General features: G+C 42.7%; 1 protein-coding gene across 9 annotated transcripts in view; it reads left to right on the top strand.

Moving 5' to 3' along the window:
• Positions 1-17,156, top strand: part of MECOM (MDS1 and EVI1 complex locus) — a 318,248-nt gene extending 301,092 nt beyond the window's left edge. For 8 of the 9 annotated variants that reach the window (XM_067001967.1, XM_067001968.1, XM_067001969.1 and 5 more), the window contains 7 exons: positions 5,514-5,680; positions 6,911-6,988; positions 9,290-9,459; positions 10,498-10,642; positions 13,418-13,654; positions 14,456-14,642; positions 15,508-17,156. In XM_067001967.1, the coding sequence (XP_066858068.1) occupies positions 5,514-5,680; positions 6,911-6,988; positions 9,290-9,459; positions 10,498-10,642; positions 13,418-13,654; positions 14,456-14,642; positions 15,508-15,642 (1,119 nt within the window). In that variant the 3' untranslated portion in view covers positions 15,643-17,156. The remainder of the gene's footprint in view (positions 1-5,513; positions 5,681-6,910; positions 6,989-9,289; positions 9,460-10,497; positions 10,643-13,417; positions 13,655-14,455; positions 14,643-15,507) is intronic. The other variant, XM_067001972.1, reaches the window with a different exon arrangement.
• The last annotated feature ends 3,911 nt before the right edge of the window (positions 17,157-21,067 follow it).

Consider the following 21,067-nt stretch of genomic DNA (forward strand, 5'->3'; position numbering starts at 1 on the left):
CTGGATCTATGCTGGGAATCAGCTGGAGTTTCTTGCTACTGCTTCATAAATTCAGCCACGTGTGCTAGGTCCTTTGGACACGAATATAGCTCAGCCAAGTTCTGTGGCTGGATGGCCAAATACATTACAACAAATTCACAAGTCATAATTTTTAGAGAAAGCAGCATAACTTGAACTGGGCAGGAAGAAATCCTGAACTTCAGTAGTTGGATTTTCAAGATTTCTCTAAATAACACTAGTAAAAATAGCAGGCAAACATTTGAACCTTTCTTTTCCCATGAGTTATAGCTATAAAGTCAGTTGTTTTTACGATAATAGCATCGAAGGAGTCTAGCTTCTAAAACACGAGGTCACGTAATTCATGACATTGTCTGCTAGATTATTTCATATCATCAGGTTATTCTTAAAAAGCAGCGACAACAAACCTTGCTTTATTTATGCCACTTTCTCTTCTGTTGGTTAATAAATTTTAAGACAAATATCCAAGGCCCCTGCTGATGCTATCTTGCCCGTTGAAATGTTTATAAATACTTGTTTTAGCCGATTATGGTAATGTCTGCATTTTTGAGCCCGAGCTGGGGAATTGTGACTACATGTTAGTTTGCGTCAGTAGGAGGTTAATAGCCTCTCGGGGAGCGGGAGGGAGGTGGGGGAAAGCTGCTTCCTTTTCCAGACATCTGGACGCAGATAGAATCAACAACGCGCCGATGTAAATCAAAAGTTGCTGCTCTCTGTAAGACGCTGCCATTCGCCGATCTCAGATCGGGAGCAGACGCGACCTGTCCGTAAGGCAATAACTTCATGTAAATACGGAACAGGATCTTCTCGATCCCCTGCCTCCCGGGAGAGCTTTCACCGGGGACACGGCAATTACACTAATCCCATCCTCGGGGCCAAGTGGTGCCTCCCTCCCCGGGCCCCGCTGCGGGACGGCCGCGGCGCTTGGGTGCTTGCTGGGGTGCAGAGCCCTCCCGACAGCTTTTAATTCCTGGTGGTCCCCAGGGACCATCCCTGGAGTTATGGGGTGGCCACGGACACCCACCTGACCTCCCAGCACCGATGCTATAGCAGCAGCGTGCTCCGGGAGCTCGGTGGCTTGCTCACCACAGTAACATCTCCACGGTGAGCACAGCTCCTACGGAGGCAAATCTTGCCTTAACGGTGCTTTGAAGCAGTAGGGGTTACTTGGGCTGTGCTTCGGCTGAAAGAGGGGTTCTCCCTCAGAGCTCCTAAAGAGGCTGGGCAGAATAGGAAAGCCTTCTGGATTAAAAAATGGATTAAAAAAATAAAACGGGGGAAAAAAGGATAAGAATTACATCAGCAATTTTTGCAGTAGTTGAAGTTTATCAGCAGCTTCACCCAGAGGTGTCACTGGGATCTGGATGATTAAAGATGTTTGTAAACAGCACGGGATGGAGGGTAAACAGGCAAAGAACAAAGAGCCAACAGTTTATTGAGAACAGCTAAATCCAAAGCAGACTGTGAAGATTTTGCAGAGGTTTCACAGAAAGCTGAGTCACCAGGGATTAAAATAATAATAAAACTCAGTGTCGATAAGTACCACGTAATGCTGAGGGGAAAGTGTAACTCTTAACTCGCATCATTCAGGAGAAGGATCTTGAAGTAATAGTTTTATGAAAATATCATCCGAGTGCTTAGCAGAAAGGAATTGAAAGCATCATTACGTTATGTTGCTCTCGGATCTTGAACACAGCTGAAGCCCCTCTCAAAAAGGACATAGTAGAATTAGAGAAGACACAGAAAAGTGCAACAGTGATGATCAGAGACAGGGAACAGCTTCCACACAAAAAGAGCCTAAGTAGGTTTTGATTTTGCAGCTTGGAAAAGAAATGCCCGAGGGAGCTGTGCCAGAGCTCTATAAAACCGTGAATGGTGAGCAGAACCTGAATGAGAAATGGTTATTCATTAGTTTTCACAATACAAAAAATGAGGGGCACCCAGCTGAATTGTCAGGCAAAAGGCTTAAAAGGAACAAAAGCCAGCATCTTTTCATATGCACCTAATTAAATTGGTGAACTTCTTGACAAAAATATAAACGGATTCAAAAAGGGTTTAGACTGGAGCCAAAGCCACCCCTGTTCAATGCGGTAATCGAGAGGCAACCTCCAGTTAAAGCTCTCACACCTCTCATTTCTGGTGCCTGACAGAAGACACCAGGCAGAAGGTCTGCTCCGTGGATGCCCGCCTGTGCGTCCCTGGGGCCATGGCAGTGGATGTTGGCCTAAATTTGAAGCGTGTGAGGCCATGCTGTGGGGCAGGGATGGCAGGGCTTTTGTGGGCTGCAGCAGGACTGTGCTGCCCAGGTGCACATCACCCCCACGGCAAATCCTGCGCCGGGTGCCATGCAGCACTGAGGGCATCCCAAACACGCTGGGGAGAGGAGCAGAGGATGAAGAGCGGGGAAGCAGCAACATTTCCATCACTGGTATTTTAGCTTTTAGCATTTTCCATCACTGGTATTTTAGCTTTTAGCCTCAGTTGCACCAGGAGAAAGTTTTCTGTGGAGGAGCATCAGTTCCTGCACGGAGCTGGTGACCTTCACGGTGGAGCACGGTCTGGGCTGGGAAGGCTGACGTGGAGCAAACTCACCTCTCGTCCTCACCCCACCTTCACCAGGGCTGGCTTCTGTGAAGTAGCGACCTGTCTAAAAAAAAAAAAAAGAATTTATTGCTCTCGTTATTCTTACGAAAACGCCCCAGTATTGTGAGCCGTACCCCCAGCAGCCAGTAACTGCCGTAATTACACCGACAGCAGTGGGGTGACGCTGATTTTTATCTGCAAAGACGTCGGGCCAAGCACTTCCCTTTGTTGCCTTTCTTGATAAATATATAAATCATACCAGGTAACTACATGGATCAGTCTTAAAAAAACACAATAGTCATTCCTACGGTGAGAAATATATTTTTGGAAAGCTTGTAATACTTTAAAATAATTGGAAGTGCTTGTATTTCCTCTGAATGAGGGCTTTAAGATTAGATCCTGATTTCGTACCTGTTTTGGGACTGATGTAATCCTGGAGGCAGTATGGAGTTAGTGCTGACCTACACCAGTGGACATTAGAGAAGAATCAGTATCAATTTCTCCTCTGCAAAATCCTGAAAACAATAAAAAAAAAGCATGACTAAGCCATTTTAAATGTAAAGGGGAAAATAGTTTCTTTAATATATTACTGTAGGTAGCCGTGTACATGAGGAATGGTGATCCAGAAATGATTTAAAATCACTAGATAATGAAACTGACTTGAATATTAAATATACATAAATAAAACATTTATTATACTTCTCAGTGCCCTTATTATTCTTCACCGTAAATATGTGCTATCATAACCCACGCACTGTCTTGTCACTGCTAATCAGCCCAAAGGCCAGAGGTCATTTTTCATTCAAACCATTTATTTTCCACAATTGCAAAATTGACAAACGATTTCTTGCAGGGAACAATTAGAAGGAATTAAAGGCAGGGGAAAGACTATTATAAAAGCTTTAAGAATCAATTCTTCCTACGGAAAAGTATGAAGTCGTATAAATATATGGTAATGTTGAGTTGTATGGGTTGATAATGACATCTCTCTGCCGAGATAGAATTACCTCCTCTCCCAGCAGCATCATCATTACATATCTCACGCCTGTGATCAGTACATGTCAAAATCCTTCATATTGACAAATGTGCTGTCCACTTGCATCTGTGGAGAATGTTTTAGCAGCTGAGTGATTATGAATCAAACCCCAGAGCTTACAGCCCCTACTGCCTCGCAATGCTTTCCCATTTGTTGCCTGACAAGTAAATGTATCTTGACTTCCCTCTGAGATTTTTTTTTTCTTTCACCGTGTTTGATGAAAGACATTTGGCAAATTGGCAGTGGTACCCTGTACATTGCAATTTGTACTCGGCATTAGGAGTCTGAGCATGAAATGAGAGGGCAGGCTACAGGCTAAAGGGAAAAAAAAAAAAAAAAACAAAAAAAAACCAAAGCCAGAGCTAAGCAGCACGTGAGCAGTCATTCCAGGAGACAAACATGCAATTCTTTCCGTTAAAATAAAATTAAAAAAAATAAGAAGCAGAGCAGTCTCTTACGGATGAATGGGCTGCAGAGGTGTTCCCCCAGCTGGCACTTGGTTTTATGACAGCAATCCATGTGCTCGGGCAGGGGGAGTCCTCTCCTCGCTGTGCCAGCACCCCGACAGCCCAGCCACTTCCCGGGGCGAGGAGGAAGGGGTTCTGCTCCAGCTCTGCCCTTGGCTGGGGCCGTCGTTAGTGATGTTGGGACGTGGGTTTGTTGGATGGTTAGTGAGTGCTTGGGAAGTACTGTGGCACCCGGCACTGCTGTGGCTAAGGAGCATTCGACATCTTGTCTTCAGTGACATTTCCTCCTTCGTTCAAGCAAGGCATTTCGCAGGGCTCATGCTGTGGTGGTCTTTAGGTGCAGATCTTGGGTTTCTGTGTAGTTTTTTTTTAATTTTTTCCACATGTTTATAGTGACAGGAGGAGGCAGGTGGCTATTCTTACCTGTCAGGAGGCTCAGCAGCAATCTTGAGCTCTCCAAGTGACAATGTTGGTGGTTTTGGAGCAGTTTTTTTGGGGTCAGTTCCACTTTAAAGGCAGCCAATCTCCAGGAATGATTTAATGCCCAGTCCCTGAAAATTAAAGCCCTTTAAGACAGCTACACCAAGAGGTGGCATCCCAAAGTGAGTAGGGCTTACAAACAACTGAGAGTAGAGCAGAAATATAAAGAGGTTGTAGGAAAACCAGACAGGCGTCTAACTGGTAATGTGAACAAACACATAGCACCAAGCCCACCAAAGCTTCGTTTCTCACGGATTTATCTCATGGCATTTGACTCTGATGTGTAAGAAGAGTTTACTGAATGCTTGGATGTGGCTGGGACATTGATAGAGCCTCTCTGGTGTGTTGCAGCCTTTGGTTGAGCTAGAGTGTTTATAAGGTGTCCTCTGTGGTATTTGTCCCCTGCAAGTCCTTTATTTAAAAAAAATAACTAAATCAGGAATTCAGTTATTGGTGGGATCTCTTTATTTTCTGTTGATTTGGTCAAAAACAGATGATAATTTCAATAGGTGGTTTGCACAGACTCATAGACACCCACCCAAAGAACATGACTGCACAAGCTGTATTTATGTAGAAGCTGAGAAGTAAGAAGAAAATAAGAAGAAATAAGAAAAAATGAATACTGGCTTATTTAGATCTTGTATGGAAGCAGCTTTCCATTCTAGCGATTAGGACAGGAGTTCTGCTGTGCACTGGCCTTGCTGAGGAATGCACCCAGTCCAGCAGTTACAGGAGTTACTTCAAGAGGGACAAGGTCATGGCCACCACGGTGTCTAATTTGCCCGGTAATTTTTGTGACTGCAGCTCTGCATTTGCTTTTTTTCTTTGCTTTTTTCTTGGGAGCGTGTGTGCTTTGTAGGTTTTTCAAAGCAGGCAGAAAGCCAGAGCGGTATTCACCGTGATGGGTGTTGTGCCATCTTCTGTTGCAGATGTCAGCCATTGAGAACATGGCCGAGAAGCTGGAGAGCTTTAGCGCCTTGAAGCCGGAGGCCAGCGAGCTGATCCAGTCGGTGCCGTCCATGTTCAACTTCCGAGCCCCCCCCAGCGCCCTGCCCGAGACCCTCCTGCGCAAGGGCAAGGAGCGCTACACCTGCAGGTAGCCCCGTGGCAGCTCGATGAATGGGATGGAAGCTTTTAGATAAACAACTCCTTTTCCAAATGTTCTCCTCCCTTTCATATTCACAAGTGTGCATTCGTTATTGAGTTTTTTGATTGTAAACTACAGACACGTTTTTCTCATGTTTTCCTCCCTTTAATAATCCAAAGGTATTGATAAAATGTATGATTTATTAGGACGTAAGTATACAGACCTAAAAAAAAACGATTGTGGGTGTACATACAGCCCAAATGAATGGGAGCTTTGCCAAATGGAGCAGAATTAGCTGCACGGCTATTTTGAAGGCTTTCACGTCATGTTGTGAAAAAAACAAATGGGATGTTACAAGTAAAGGGATGCAACCTTCAAAGTTGTCGTGCGAAGCAACTGCCAGCCTCATTCTCTTGAGAGCTGTGCATGCCCTGTCCTCACGCAAAAATGGGCCGAATGTGATTAATAGAACTGGACCGATTATAACCTGAATATTAATGTGCTACTCAAATGAGTGGGGAGGGCTCACGAGGTATATATATTGTGTATATGTATCATATATATGTGTGTATATATATATATATTGCCATTACTGCTCCTGTGACATGTTGCAGAGTTTGGAGAAAGGTTTTTAAATTGCATTGTTTGGGTCTCTATATCATCTCCAGAACGTGCAGGCGTTTGACACTGGCATATCAGTTTATCTGATCTTTTTGAAAACATGTCACCTTCTTTGAAGACATGTTGTTATAGAAACATACCTTGATGGATTAGGTCTTTGAGTCTTGTCTGGTCTGATCCTGTTCAATGCATAGAATGATGTCACATTTGCTGACACTTAGAATTGGTTGAAAGGTTTGAAATTTGTTTACATCGAGGCTGAAATACAAGGCTTTAATAATAGATTCTCCTAATTCCAAATCTGCATGTGACAGATAAGCACTTAGTGAGCTTAGAAATTTTGGGTGATCTTTAAAACTAGTGTATTTCCATGTATCGTTTGTGTATGCACAAGAAAAGCCACTCAGTGCCAGCAATTCCAATTCCATTCTTCCATGTGTACGTGTGTGTCTCAATCACTTCTGTTTGCTGCATGCTTTTATCGAAGTGTCTTTACCCCAAATCAATGCCAATAGTACCCTATAATAGTGAATCCATTTGGGCTATGCCTCTAGCAGCTGAAACTGGAACGAGGCCAGTGAAGGCTGCATTGCCTTATCGAGCCTTTTCTCATCGCAGATACTGTGGCAAGATTTTCCCAAGATCTGCAAACCTAACCCGTCACCTGAGGACGCACACTGGAGAGCAGCCCTACAGGTACAGCAGCCCCTTACGCGTGTCGGTGGTCGTGCGTGTGGTCAGGTGAATAAAGCAGAGGTCCACGTCTTCAACAGCCTTGCTTGTGAACAGCCCGTGGACTTTAGCGATGGTTTTGCCACTGACCTCAGTGAATTTTGGGGTGAGACACCATTGCCATTGCGAAGTGCATGTCCCCATGGCTAAGCAGCTCACGCTGCAGTTCCCACGTGGTTGCTGTCCTGTCAAGGTGGGTGCCTGAGCTACAACAGCTCCAGCATCACTCCCTCATTTGTGGTAATGTGTGCGCAAGTCTGAGCCTTTCGAGAGATTCTTAAAATTGCCTAGATAATCCCCACTGATACCAGTGGGCACATTTTGCTGCAATAGCTTTGGAAATCTGTTCTCAACCCACTGTTGCTTTTTGGTTTCCTACCTGAAAACAGGCAAATCTTGGTTTCTGAACAGGAAATCTTGTGGTCTCACGGGTCACTGTCAGTAGAGGATGGGTGGATTTTTTCTCTTGCTGTTAGAAATGTGGTGCCCTTACTGGCAGAACTCTTTTCCCACTTAAACTCACCATAAAATTTCTATTCTTCACGGGAACGTAGAGCTGTGTCTCAGTGTCCTGCTCCAGTGACACTGGCAAACATGAACATTTGCCTTTGTTTTGAACAAGGCTTTTTGTGCTCCTCCAGACAAGGGTGGCTGTACATGATGCTGCGATTCAGTGTTCGAGCTGCAGAGATGGGGGAATGTTTTGGTCATAGCTTGTGAAATTCTTTTGCCTCAAGCAGCCACCCAGGCGCCATTCGCGAGTCCTGCCTTTGCCTTGCGGGATAGCTGGCATTTCTGAATGAGCAGGGATGAAGTGATTTTCAGTAAGGCTCATGGTCACATTTTCCCTTACAAACATCTTTTTTTTTTTTTTTTTTTTTTTAAATATAAGAGCTCTGTGGTGTTATTTGCAGCCTGAAGTTGGGTGTTTTGTCAATCTGATTTCTGAAAGATCCCAGTTGCAGAGACATTACTATATTTATTTGTTTCCTGCCTAATCTGGATCTTTTTTGAGGTCTGATTAACCAAAACCCATGTGAGCGTACTCTCTTGTTGATAAGGATTTGTATGTGATATTTTATCCAGGACAGTTACACACAGAAATGTGTATGGAAGCTTTACCTTATTGAAAATGAAAGATTAATTTAAATCAACTGGAAAGAAGCCAGCACATGCTCCAGTAAAACAAATGCACAAATTTCTGCATTTTATGACCTGTAAAGAGCAGACTAAGCTCATTGTTTGGGAGGAAACAATATATTTTTTTGCCTCTAGTCTCTTTGGGAAATGAGATTCACATCTAATTTTATTGAAGAAAGGTCTTGATGCATGTAATACTTGTCTGCTACATAAAAGCCAGGAACAATTAGTAGCATAATGGGCGATTTCAGCACTAAAAAAATTGACATCATTGACAAGCGTAAAAGACATGCAGAGACGCACAGGAGAAGTGAAAGATTGAAAAACTAAAGTGGTGAAGCCTGTTGGCTGGTTGCCAGCAAGAGAATTTGGAATAGTTATAGTATGACTTAGTAATGGCTTAAAGAGCAATACAGCAAAAGCTTTAGGGACTCCAAATCACTGCAGAGTATGAAAATTGATGCCTCTGGTACCAGAGTGATAGACTAAACTACTCACATTGGCACGGTATTAAAGGTTGGGATTGTTTATTGCTGGTTTTTGCAAGATAACCAAATTTCCTCTGGGATTAGCAATCGAGTAAGCTAATTCCTCAAGAAGAGATTTAATCACAGAGTATAATTTAGAATAGGAAAAGAAATGGCCCTTTTTACCTTATTTGAGCATTAGAAGAGATCTATTTCATGTTTTTTCCAAAAGTGTTTAATTGTATTGTATTGGCAGCACATGAAACAATGGAGTTATTGCTCTACTGTTTTCAAACTTCCCAACTTTGTGTGCAACAGTTTTAAAAACATGGGAATCAATTACCCAAGCTAATTTGATGCCATTAACTCTGAGATATTATGCTCATTCCTAAGTGTAGTATTTAAGAGATAAAGACTAATGTGAATTAAAGCTAAAAACCAACTGCAGAAGTGACGTCTCCATTCCAAGAGCACGACTCTCCAGTTACTCCGCCAAAACACTTCTTCAGTTCAGGGAAGGTCTTGCCACAATAGGGACCAAGGAACTGAGTTTGGGTACTGAGGCTGATCTTGGAAGGTACTTCATGTCTCCTAGGGCAAAGCTTACATTTTAAGCTACTAACAAATGGCTTTCTACCCACCTGTTTTGTTTTTTTAGATGCAAATACTGTGACAGGTCTTTTAGCATATCTTCCAACCTGCAGAGACATGTCCGTAACATCCACAATAAAGAGAAGCCATTCAAGTGTCACTTATGTGACAGGTGTTTTGGTCAGCAAACCAATCTTGACAGACATCTAAAAAAGCATGAGAACGGCAACATGTCTGGTATGTATGCCTTTTCCCTTCCCTTTGCACACTGCATACAGCCAACGCTCACATACCGGGGCTTCACGTTCCCTTTCAATACTGACTTTGAGCACCGAGTGTCAATCGGCACAAGTTATTCAGCACCAAAGATTTTTGGAAAATGTTTAAGCACCTAAGCTCTGCAGACATTTAAAGTGCTTTGAAAATCCCAGCGTAAACTCTACCCTTGTATAACTTAATACCACTGGATGATGTCTTTTCTTTTGTTTTTAATTAAGCCAACCAGAGCATTTTGAGAACAGACTGGGAAAATTGGTTTAATCCCAATCACTTGGCTGTCAATAGATGTCCTAGCTTTAGAGTCTCAAGGGATACCCTAAAAGATTTTGTTGGCACTCTGTAAAATATTCCCACTGTCAGGAGCTGAAAAGCCCTAGCTGTAGTGGAGGTAATGGTGCCTCAAAAACCTGGGATCAAAGTGGTCACCTCGCAACAGCAGCAAAGGCAGGGGGAGGTACTGAGTATCATTGGTCTGGTTTAGGTATTTGCAGGGTTTAATAGAAACTCTTCAGTTTTTCCAGTCTACATTTTGCTCCAGTGGTAATACCAAGCACGTGTGCTGAACTCAGAGCTGTCTTCTCCCAGGTGCACAAAGATGTCTGTCACTGGTCTCCCAGTGCTAATGAACCTGGGTGATCATGTCAATGGCTGGTTCATATTTTATGGAAATCTACATCATCGGTAGCTAAAATTAAGTTCCATTTGCTCAGTTCAGCCGTTGGTCTGGCACATTTACTGACTGACTATTGAAGTTGCAAAGTAACAGGGAGGAGGTATTGAAATAGTAATTTTGGCTGGAAACCACCTTAGCCTGTGGATAATAACTCTTCCCTTCTAATTGCCAGTTTTGCAGCTAAAAGCTGATAGGGCACGATGAACAGCTCTCACTTGGTCTCACCCATTTTAAACACCATTTCAATTTCGATCTGATTTAGAAGGTTAAATATAGAAAATATAAATGAGCAACAACAAAAGTCCTGTATTTCTCCTATTAAGGTACTGCAACGTCTTCACCTCATTCAGAACTGGAAAGCACAGGGGCAATCCTAGATGACAAAGAAGATTCTTACTTTACAGAAATTAGGAATTTTATTGGAAACAGCAACCACAACAATCAATCCCCCCGAAACTCAGAGGAGAGGTAAGTTTCAACTGGTCTGCCTTCAAAAGGTGCCACTGCTCTTTTTCCAGTTTTGTTTGCTTATTGAACTTGATTTTTCACTTTTAATGATGTGTAGAGCCAGAGTTATTTTAGCAATCTGGTTGCTTCAGGTTTCACCTAAGTGTCTTATGAAGAGAAACATGCTGATTCCCTCCCCGCTGTGCATGAACGTATTCCCGGTGGCAGATGCTGGCCAGAAGTGTACATCTACTTAGACATTTCTCCTTGTATCAGTACCTCTCTTTTTCAAGTTGCTGTGCACCATTCGTCATTGCTCATTTAAGTCTGTTAAAAAATTCCTTTGTTTTACATTCATGGCAGAGCAGGTGAACATCCGATGGCTAAATGTGGAAGGATCAGATTGCTTAAATATACTTTAAATGTATAGCTTGTAAAGTAGACTAAGCTAAATTCTTAAATGAAATGGAAGATTATAACTTAGAAGTCCTGTCTTGCAAGGAACGCAGTGCCAAGAAGGATGCTTACTAGCAAAAAGTCAGTGAAGCTGTAGGTAGGTGGTGTTAGTGCACAGTGCTCTGATATGTGACAGATTTTTTCCTATTAAGATTTATTAATTATATGTGTTTTAAGCTAGCAGAATATAGACCATTTCTAAAGATTCTCAGCTAATACAAATATAGCTAAGCAAAAAATAAAAAGGCTGTAACAGGGATACGCATATCAACCATACATTTCTTTGAGACTGGTTTTGCATTATGCATTACTTGCACTTTTGATTTGGCATTACATTATCGACATCAAAAATTTCTTACTGTTGGTGATAAGCTTCACTGTCTCCTCAATTTCCAGATGTCTTTGTGAGGGAATAAAAATGGTGGACATAACACAATTTCCCCGAAAGTATTGGATTAAGTGATTACATGCATATTCAAATTCCATTCCATCTTGATTGGCAATGAGTGCTTGGGATTTTTTTTTTGCACATCTGGTCTCAACATGTCCTCCAACAGGAAGTCAGCAAAGTGAAAAGGTTGCTGGGTTATGCAGTGTTTCCTTTCTAAATTTGGCACTTCAGACTGCTTTTGATGGATATTTTATCCCTGGCAAATTGCTGCATTTGAAAGCATAATTAGAGAATCTGTTTTCTTAATCACATGGCTTTTGTTACTTTGGTTGTAGTCCATCTCCCTTTCATTTCTAGCAGCCTCAATTGAGCATAGCAAGCAAGTTGGCAGCCCAGACTGTGCTCAGCAATTTCTTATATCTGCGTATTTAAATAAAAGATGATAAAGAGATACTGCTCTGATTAACTTAGAGAGGGGGTGGTTGCTTCAGCTCTCCCGACTCTGCTCACCCTCAGATTTTTTGATACTGTGATATAAACAGACCATTGCCTAGCTTTCTTTAATGCAGTAAGCACTAAAGTTGTGACAATTGGCTGGAATTTGCTCAGAAAATAGATGAAACTGTTGTGTTTAGGAAAACGATGCTATCGTCGTATAACAAACTAGATTTCACTTGTGTATGCTCCATAAGAAAGTACATCTGTTATAACAGCAAGTCTAACATTAAATATGAAATTTGCTGATAGGACTCATCCTTATCTAGAGAAAACTTTTGGTATATTCCATATTGTCCCGCACAGTTTGAAGCACACGCGGTCTAAAGCAAACTGCAGGCGGACAATAAGGTTTCCATTTTTATAACTGTATTCCTGGAAGAGTAGGGACCTTTTGCACAATTAGAACAATAGATGAATCAAGGTCTCCATGCTACGTAAAACAGCGGGGCAGATAGGCTGGTAGCGTGCGCTCGCGTGGTTCCACTGTGTTCAGCCCTGGCATGCCCTGGGCACGTCTGGCCATGTGTTTCCCAGTGCAGTGGTTGTGCTGAGTATCGTTAGCTCTCATTTAATGCAGTGGACGCGATGCATCTCTAGTAGTCAAAATCCTTCAGGACTGAGGCCATTAGCAAATAAGCCTCTACTTCAGCATGGATATTGTGCCCTTGATAAAATCCCATAGGAAGTAGTTAAGAGGAGTCATTGTCTGAAAGCAAGAGACAATGTAATAACAGCATTTGGACCAAAAGGTTCTCCACATACTCATTTCGTAAGAATAGAGGTGTCTCATTTAAAATGCTTTGTGACCTTTCTTTTAGTACTTCTTCAAATCAGTCAGTAGTCATAGTTCAGTGTGAAGGCAGAATTGCAGACAACTCTTCATGTCTTCAGCTGAAGTCACTTAGGTTCCCATGTATGTAATCCATACGTTCACTTAAGTAGTATGGCTTCCAAATGGATGATGGTGTGCAAAATTAATTATGCATGTAATTTTGACTTTAAAACTCCTGACGCAGTATTGGATGTCATTCTTGAAAATGCCAGATCTCATTTTCAGAGTTTCTCGGCCCCTACAGCTTCTGCTAAAAGTCAGAGTTGTTTTGCCTAGACTACAGACGTGGTTGGAAATATGAGATGAAATAATGCGTGAGAAAATTTGGAATGGATATCTGAACATCCCTCCTCTTGAACAGTAGTTCTAGGCTCCCAGGATAACAGGAAAATCCCATGCTGATTGCGCTGTAATGTCCCACTGATTTTTGAGTGGGTCTTTCTACAATACTGCTTAAATGTCTGAAGCTCAAAAAGATAAATAATGCATTTATTTTTTTTCAGGAAATTATGTTATTCTACTGGGACATTCTTTTCAGATCCATCTCCAACAATTTGCCGGTGTGGAGCTTTCACGAGTTGTTTTTGATTATTGCATGTTTTTATTTTGGTACTTTCAGAATGAATGGCAGCCACTTTAAGGATGAAAAAGCCATGGTAACCAGCCAGAACTCGGATTTGCTGGATGACGAAGAGGCAGAAGATGAAGTAATGATGGATGAAGAAGATGAAGAAAGCGAAATTGCAGGGAAAGCAGTCAAAGAGCCTGTTACAAGCGACATGCACGAGGGGACTCCAGAGGAGGATTACGAGGAAACGAGTACTTTGGACATGAACTGCAAAGCTTCCCCTGGCAGGTTGGTTCCTTCCTAGTATTGGTTCACTCAATGCACAAAATAAAAACAATAAACCATACAAGAGTGCCAGCACCAAACTGTGTGCCGTGGGAACCCGTTCGAGGTAGCCAACTTCCCAGTTACGATAGCAACATGCATCCGTGTTTTGGTCAATACCAGCCCTGTTTTCAGTCTCTTCATACAAAATGGGGCCGCTAAGAGGAAAAATAAGTTCACTCAGGGAACTATTGTCAGGTTTTGGGTGAGACAGGAAATGTTCTTGGGAGATACGTTATCTGCTTAAACCTACCCTAATCTCCCATAATGGTCTTGTGAAAGGCTGTGGAGACACCAGAAGAGAGACAGTCTCTCCCACCTCTGCTCCCACTGCCCACCATCTCCTCTTTAGAACAGAAAATATGATTCCTTTTGTTTCACGATCATGGTTGCACAGTGCAAGGTGGTTAATGAGCCTATAAAAAGGGGATATTCATGGGTGTAAATTTGAGAGCAAGAGGGAACGCAGTGAGGATCAGCCTTAAACCCCAAGTTGGTGGTGGGCAGCACTAGATGTGACTGAGGGTGGTTTGTCTGATGTGACCGTGCACTGCAGGACATGAGCCAGACACTAAGGGGGCTCCGGGGGCTCCTTCAACCCTGCTGCTTACTGGGCAGCTCTGCAGCATGTGTGATTTTTGGTGCAGGTAGTTCAAAAGCTTGGAGTGAATGTGAATGCCTAAGAAGGTTGGGCAACAGCCATTCTGAGCAGCCTGCAGTTAACAGATGTTAAAACTCCCTGTAACCTCTGTGGTGTTTTTGTAGGTATAAAGAGGAGGAGTATAATAAGACTGGACTTTCTGCTTTGGACCACATAAGGCACTTCACAGATAGCCTCAAAATGAGGAAAATGGAAGAAAATCAATATAGTGAAGCTGAATTGGCAGCTTTCAATACTTCCCAGCTGCCAGAGGACCTAAAACAACCATTGTACAGGAAATCCAAATCCCAGGTAAAAGTTTTAACTAAGTTAAAATGTTATTGTCACCAGATACCCAAAGGATTAAGCCGTTAGTGTGCGGCGGGCAATGTCGTTTCAGCTTGGTCAGGCGGGGCTGCACTCCACCTCTGTAAATCTGAGCATGCCTCAATTTCCCCGTGCACTTCTACCACACAGAGAGACATCACGGGGTGCTCTGGTCCCTAGTACCAGTGGATTTTTTTCCTTCCTTGCTGGTTTTGTTCCTGTCTGCCAGCCGCAGAAATGCTGTGATAAGAAATTGTCACAGTGCCTTCAGACAGCCGGTGCACTCCCGTGGATGCTGTGCAGTTTAGCTGCAGCCTTGCAAGGATGAGATTTGGTCTTCTGGCTGGTTTGGCTTTTTGGTGTTTCTTTTTCAAAGTCTGTTGGATGTTGTCGCATCCAGGTCAATGGTGTGTTTTAGAAACAGTAATAATTGGACTGATGCCCAAGTGGCATTTCTTGAATTATTTTAAACATTAATTAAAAAGTGTCTTTTTAGCCCCTGTAAAGATTCCTGTTTTAAAAATTGCAGAATATGCCCATGGAGAAGGTCACAGCAATGCCTCTTGTGCCAAGAATCTGAAGGCAAATGAGACTCTGGGACCTTGCCTATTATCAAAGTTTTTTCAGAGCTTCATGAAGCCAGAGGAAAGCACAAATAATTACTGCTATTAGTGAGTCAAAAGTGTCAGTGAAAAGGTTGACAGTGGTTTAACCTAACGCACTTGGATTTTTTTCATGAAGCTCAGAGGAACAGTTGTGGTCTAAAAGATGCCTGGGCCACATAGAAGTAGCATGGTTTTAACCTCAGATAACTTGAAGCATGACCTCTTTTTCTTTTTTCCCTGTCCAGGCGTATGCTATGATGCTCTCTCTCTCCGACAAGGACTCCCTTCATTCTGCATCCCACAATTCTCCCAATATGTGGCACAGTATGGCGAGAGCTGCTGCAGAATCCAGCGCCATCCAATCCATCAGTCACGTATGACATTGTGAAGTCTTACCAAGAATGGGACCAAGTCCAAACCAGTAGCATGGCTCTTTCATATATGACTGTTTAAAAGACTGCTGAGCAGAATGCCTTATAAATCTGCAGGGTCACTCATTTAAAGTCTGGTGACCTTAAACTGAATAATTTTAAAAAGAAAGAAACTATTTATTCTCAATATTTTGTTTTGCACAGCAAAGGCAGCTGCTGACTTCTGGAGGATCAATGCGACTTAAAAAAAAAAAAAAAGGTTTCAGTGGATTATGTAAACCGGGGCCGGGAAAAAGTGTCTTCCAGTTCACCCGGCTTTGAGGGGCAGGGGCAAAAGGGTTAAGACTGCATTGATACACACATGGGCACTCCTTTAAAGTAGTAACTGAATTCATTTTCTTTTTGTATAAGATAGTTTGACACAGGATTGGGAACAGTTGCTTTTATGTACAAATCTCTTCATTAAAGCTTTATGCATTTTAGCCCTTCAAAGAAAGAAAATAGTTCTATCAAATGCACACTATCCATCGTAAATGTAGAAAGAAGTAACAGGGAATATTTTGTTCTCTCCGTAATTCTTTTGCCTTCTCAACTGCATTGTTAAAAAAAAAGGAAAACCACAAAAAAAAAAGAAAAAAAAAGAACTATGAGAAACAATACATAAGAGGCTTGTGTATATTGTAAACTATGAATGTTCACTACTCCAAGAAGCTAAATCATCCAGATAATTCCGTGAAAGCACCACGTCCATCGACAGCACCACTAGTTCAAATCATTGTAATGAGATTTTAATTTTAGACAATCATGTCACTATTTTGTTGTATTGTTTCCTTTCCCCCTTCCCTCTAATTTCTTCTTTGTGTTGTGTGTACCATGTATTTATTTGTTGGCAAACAATTGTTTGTTGATTAAAATAGCACTGTTCCTGTAACAAACAGCACTGCTCCAGTCCCCCACTGCTTTACAATGTAGGCACCCATGTACTTAAAAAAAAAGTGAGGTGAACTGATCTGTGTATATGGGAGTGCAAAACAGTGTTTGAAATTTTCTTACATTCCTCTTTTATTTTATTTTTTTCCTTTTAATGAACTAAATAACTAATAGATGCGACTTAGTTTTTTTGTAATACAGTAAATTGATTCAATTGTATAAACAGTTATAATTTCTTCATGAAAGCATGATTCTTCTGATTAAAAACTGTACCCAATATTTTATGCTGGTTGTCTGCGAGCTTGTGTGATGTTATGTTCATGTTAATCCTATTTGTAAGATGAAGTGTTCCAAATTTATGTTTAAAAAAATAAATAAATAACGGAAGGTATTCAGTTATTTTTGGGGTTTTTTTTGGCCTTTAGTGAGGGACCAGATTTATTTTTCCTTTTGTTTATAATCTCATTTTGAAATAATCGGCAAGTTGAGGTACTTTCTTTAAATGCTTTGTACAATGTAACTGTTACGCATTTCAGTACATTACTATGGGAGGATCAACTTAAAAAAAAAAAATAAAGGACTACAAAACTGAAGGTATCCTTTTCCTTATTGCTTGCTTTTTGTCTGGGTCAGGTCAAAAATTTTCATTTTTCATCTGCAGTTTGGGGAGTGAGGAGAGCTGTTGTGCATGTCTGCGGGGCCACAGCGTGAGGGCAGCCACAGCACGAGGGGAAGCACCTGGGACTTGGTCGTGCGGCTGCAGGCCCGACCCCGAGTCTCTCAGATCCCCTCTGTCTCCCAAGTCTCTCCAGCGGGCTTGAGATGAGTCCTTTAAGCTTCAAAATGCTGCCTTGAGAGAAACATTTCCTTCATTTTATGGGAGGGGCTTGTAGAAAGTCATCTTCTGATGCTCTTGTAGAGCCTTGAGCTCGAGCTGGTGAGGCCCCCACCTGCCTGCTCATGAGGTGACGTTAGGGAGCGGTGAGTAACCACGAAACGTTACTGACTCGCCAGAATGATAAAAATCCATAATTAGGAAGCTAAATTGGCCTCCAAGTGCATAAAATGAGCCTTTAGGGTCTATCTAAAAGGAAAAAAGTTTTAGTCTGAGCGTTCCCTTTGCAGTCAGGTCCAAAGCCCTGCTCCTCCTGGACACGCCGCAGAGCAGCGGGAGGTGGCATGTCCAGGAAGAGCACCTTTTGCCCAGGAAATGCACATTTTCCTGCTCCTCCTGTCAAGAGAGAGGGACTGAGGCAGCTCCAAAGGGGGCCCTGAGGATGTCCCTGCCAGTCGCACACGGCCGTCCTTCAAGTTGAAGTGTCTCAAAAGAGTAGATCTGGCACACCGTAGAGTTTTTTTTGCAATAGGACCACGGATTGCTATCACCAGATGCAAACGAGCTGGTGTGAGCCAGCAATGCTGGGTATCAGTAACCACATACAGAAACACGCCGCTTTTCAGGGAGAAAGGCACATTTAGGGGCCATGTTTTGTGGGAGGTTTAGTTAAACCTGGCTCCAGTGAAGATAAATGTGCTTTCAGAGATGGAGGCCTTGTCTCGAGCTCAAAGGCACAGGGAGGTCCCGCTGGCCAGACACCTCTCCGAGCAGCATGACTGCATTTACCTGATCAATAAATAAAGGTTCTCAGAGCTCATCAGGTGCTTCAGTGACATTTCAGGCTACCATAGAGGTCGTTCTTGCCTTCAGCCCAGCTGTGGTCTGACTTGTTTTATAACCAGCTGGTAGCAATGGGGACGTCGGCAGGGCTGACTGCAGCACGGACAGACGGACGGGCATGGGCTGCCCCAAGCCTCCCGAGCATCGTGCGCAGGTCAGTGTCAGGCTGTCACCTCAGGGCCTGTGGTCTTCACCTAAAACATACCTGGGGAAAAAGAAAAAAAAAAAAAAAAAGCCTGTGTGCACGTTATTGTCCTCGCTTCATTGGCCTGAGCCAATGGTCAGGTACCTGCAGATAATTGCAGAAATAGCCTATTATTTTTCATGCTGTTAAAGTCACCCTGAAACCTGGTTTTAAGTTACTGCCAAATGAAGGGAACAAATAGATTAATCAGTCAAGTTTTATCTGCAAACAACTTTCCAGATCGTTTTCTCCTTTAATTCACTGCAATGACAGTTCTTATCAGCTCTGCCCTCACCTGCCCTAGATGAAAGGGGTTTTTCTGGAGGTGGAGAAAGGGTGGGACAGCTTCCCTTGGGTTTAATGTTCTGGGTTACAGTAGCAGCCTCCCATCATATAACTGTCAAGGAAAGGCCTGGTTTGGCCCAGCCACAGGGCTGGTTTAACCTATGTGTGCCCAGGTCTGTTGACCCTGGGGCAGTGGTTGTGCAGGGCTAGCACCTACTCTCCAAATCCACGAGGAAGCTGCAGACTCTGCATGCAGGGTGTGATGAACTTGGGGGGCAAGCAGAGGGCTTGAAACGTGTTGAGAAGGGCCACTTGGGCCAGTCAAAACACCAGGATTTCAAGGAAGGGGGAGGAAAAAAGCCAACACGTTGATCGGTTTGATGTATGACCATTATTCACATAGACTTACTTGTGAAGGATTTTTTTCCCCTTAATTTATTACGATCTCTGTAGGGCAGTAAAAAATATTTTGCAATGTACCAAGAAACAAATGAGTTTGTGGTAAGGAAAAGAGCAGTAACACTGTCTTGCAGTCCTCTAGTGCTGGTGAGATACTTTGAAATGAAAACACAAAGCTTGCGACAATAGGAGACTGATTTATCTCTAGGGGTCCTTCAACTTCATTTAGATACCTTACCATGACCTTGACTTGCATTGCCTTTTCTCAGCAGCATTGTTATTCACAGAGAGGAACAACTGAAAAGCAGACCCAGACTCCATTAGCTACCTCATCCCCCAAATAAATGAAGAAAACTGGGCAGTTTTTGTGTTTTTGTCATAACTTCCCTAAACCTCCCCGCAGAGAAATGCACTCGTCCAGATGCAGATTGCTAACTGAGGACCACAGTTTCTGGCTTTCTGCTGCAGTGCTATTTTTTAAAGAAAAGAATTATTGGAGTAGTTTTAGAAAACAAACCTTTAGCTTGTTTCAGCATCATCCTACTGTTCAACCCGCTGTAGTAGTTTTCCATAAGTCAACAAATCATTCCCATGTGATACAGCAGACTTACTACATGACAGAGCAGCATATTACCACCTCAATTTCTATCTACAGAGTATAACAAAGCACCAGCATGACAAGATGATTAATCAATATTTCACCCTGGCCCAGACCCTTGCTAGCACTGCAGGTCCGAGTCTCTGCTCCTGTGTCAGCCCTGCTGCCTCGCTGTGTTAATAGCCACATTTGCGGCGTAATGGGAGGGGAAGTTATTATAAAAACATTTGAGAGGCTGCTTTTGCTCAGAGGTTCAGCCTGGCCTGTTGCTGCGTGCATGTCTTGAACTTTAAAACTTTCTGTCAGCTCCCCCTTTTTCAGGCACACGCAGAATTGCTGCGAGCTCCTGGATCCTTTCCCCGCACTGCGCTGCCTTCCAGCCACATTAAGTCTCATTTGCGGTTTTGCTGGTCAGTCACGGAGTGGTGCAGAAAAGCTACTTTGGTTTAAAGATGCTTCCAGTAATGATTTAAACAAAACAAATCCATCCAGCTCCAAACAGAAGACCCTTTCTCCATGTCAAAGACCGCGTACCTTGCCAGGACTCCGGTTATAAGAAAAATGTATTCTGAATCCTGGCCAAAACCATCCTTTTCCCATCCTATTGAAGGTCTGTGTAAGTTTTTGAGTATACCTAGTATGTGGCTTCCACTAGCACTATTAATTCGTCTTTTGTTTCGATATAGAAAAGGGTGCCAACATTAGGAAAGGCTTAGCTACACAGTTCAGATTCACTTAACAAAGTCTGGGGAGCAGGAGAAGGGCAGAACATCAAATAACATAAACTAAGAAAAAAAAAAAAAGGCTATATTTCTCATCGTCTTTTCTTTTCCTCCCCCCCCCCCCCCCCCAGCTTAGATTCATCTGTTGCTAGAGGAGAACAATTTTCAGCAAAGCTTTCTATTTTCCTAGAATTGAGATTTTAATCAGAATAACATTCAAATAATCCTTGAAAAGAGGCCCCACAGACAGAAACTTGTGGTACGTCTTTTAGGACCGGAGTCTTTTTCCCAAAGCTGCCCCAAAGCTGCCTCTTGGATTTTGTTTGGGACCGGCTGCCCCAGGGTACAACCATAAACCAGACTAACACAGAGCCCTGTGCCGCAGCATGCTACAAGCAGAGGCTCTTTTTTTTTTTTTTTTTTTTTTTTAATCCAGGAGTGACTGTTTTAATGGCAATTGAAGCTATTTATGCCTATAAATCCACTCAGGGAAGGTTTTGGAACCTTTTATTGTGACGGATGCTGTGCAAATATAAAAGCACTCTGCTGCAACCAGCTGGGTAGGTAGGAGCTGCAGCAGTATCTGCTCTGCTTGTCTGACTGGAGGGTCTGCAAGAAGGCACCTTCTGAAGGGACCC

The sequence above is a fragment of the Anser cygnoides genome, chromosome 9 (genome assembly GCF_040182565.1).
Source record: "Anser cygnoides isolate HZ-2024a breed goose chromosome 9, Taihu_goose_T2T_genome, whole genome shotgun sequence".
Taxonomy (NCBI): Eukaryota; Metazoa; Chordata; class Aves; order Anseriformes; family Anatidae; genus Anser; species Anser cygnoides.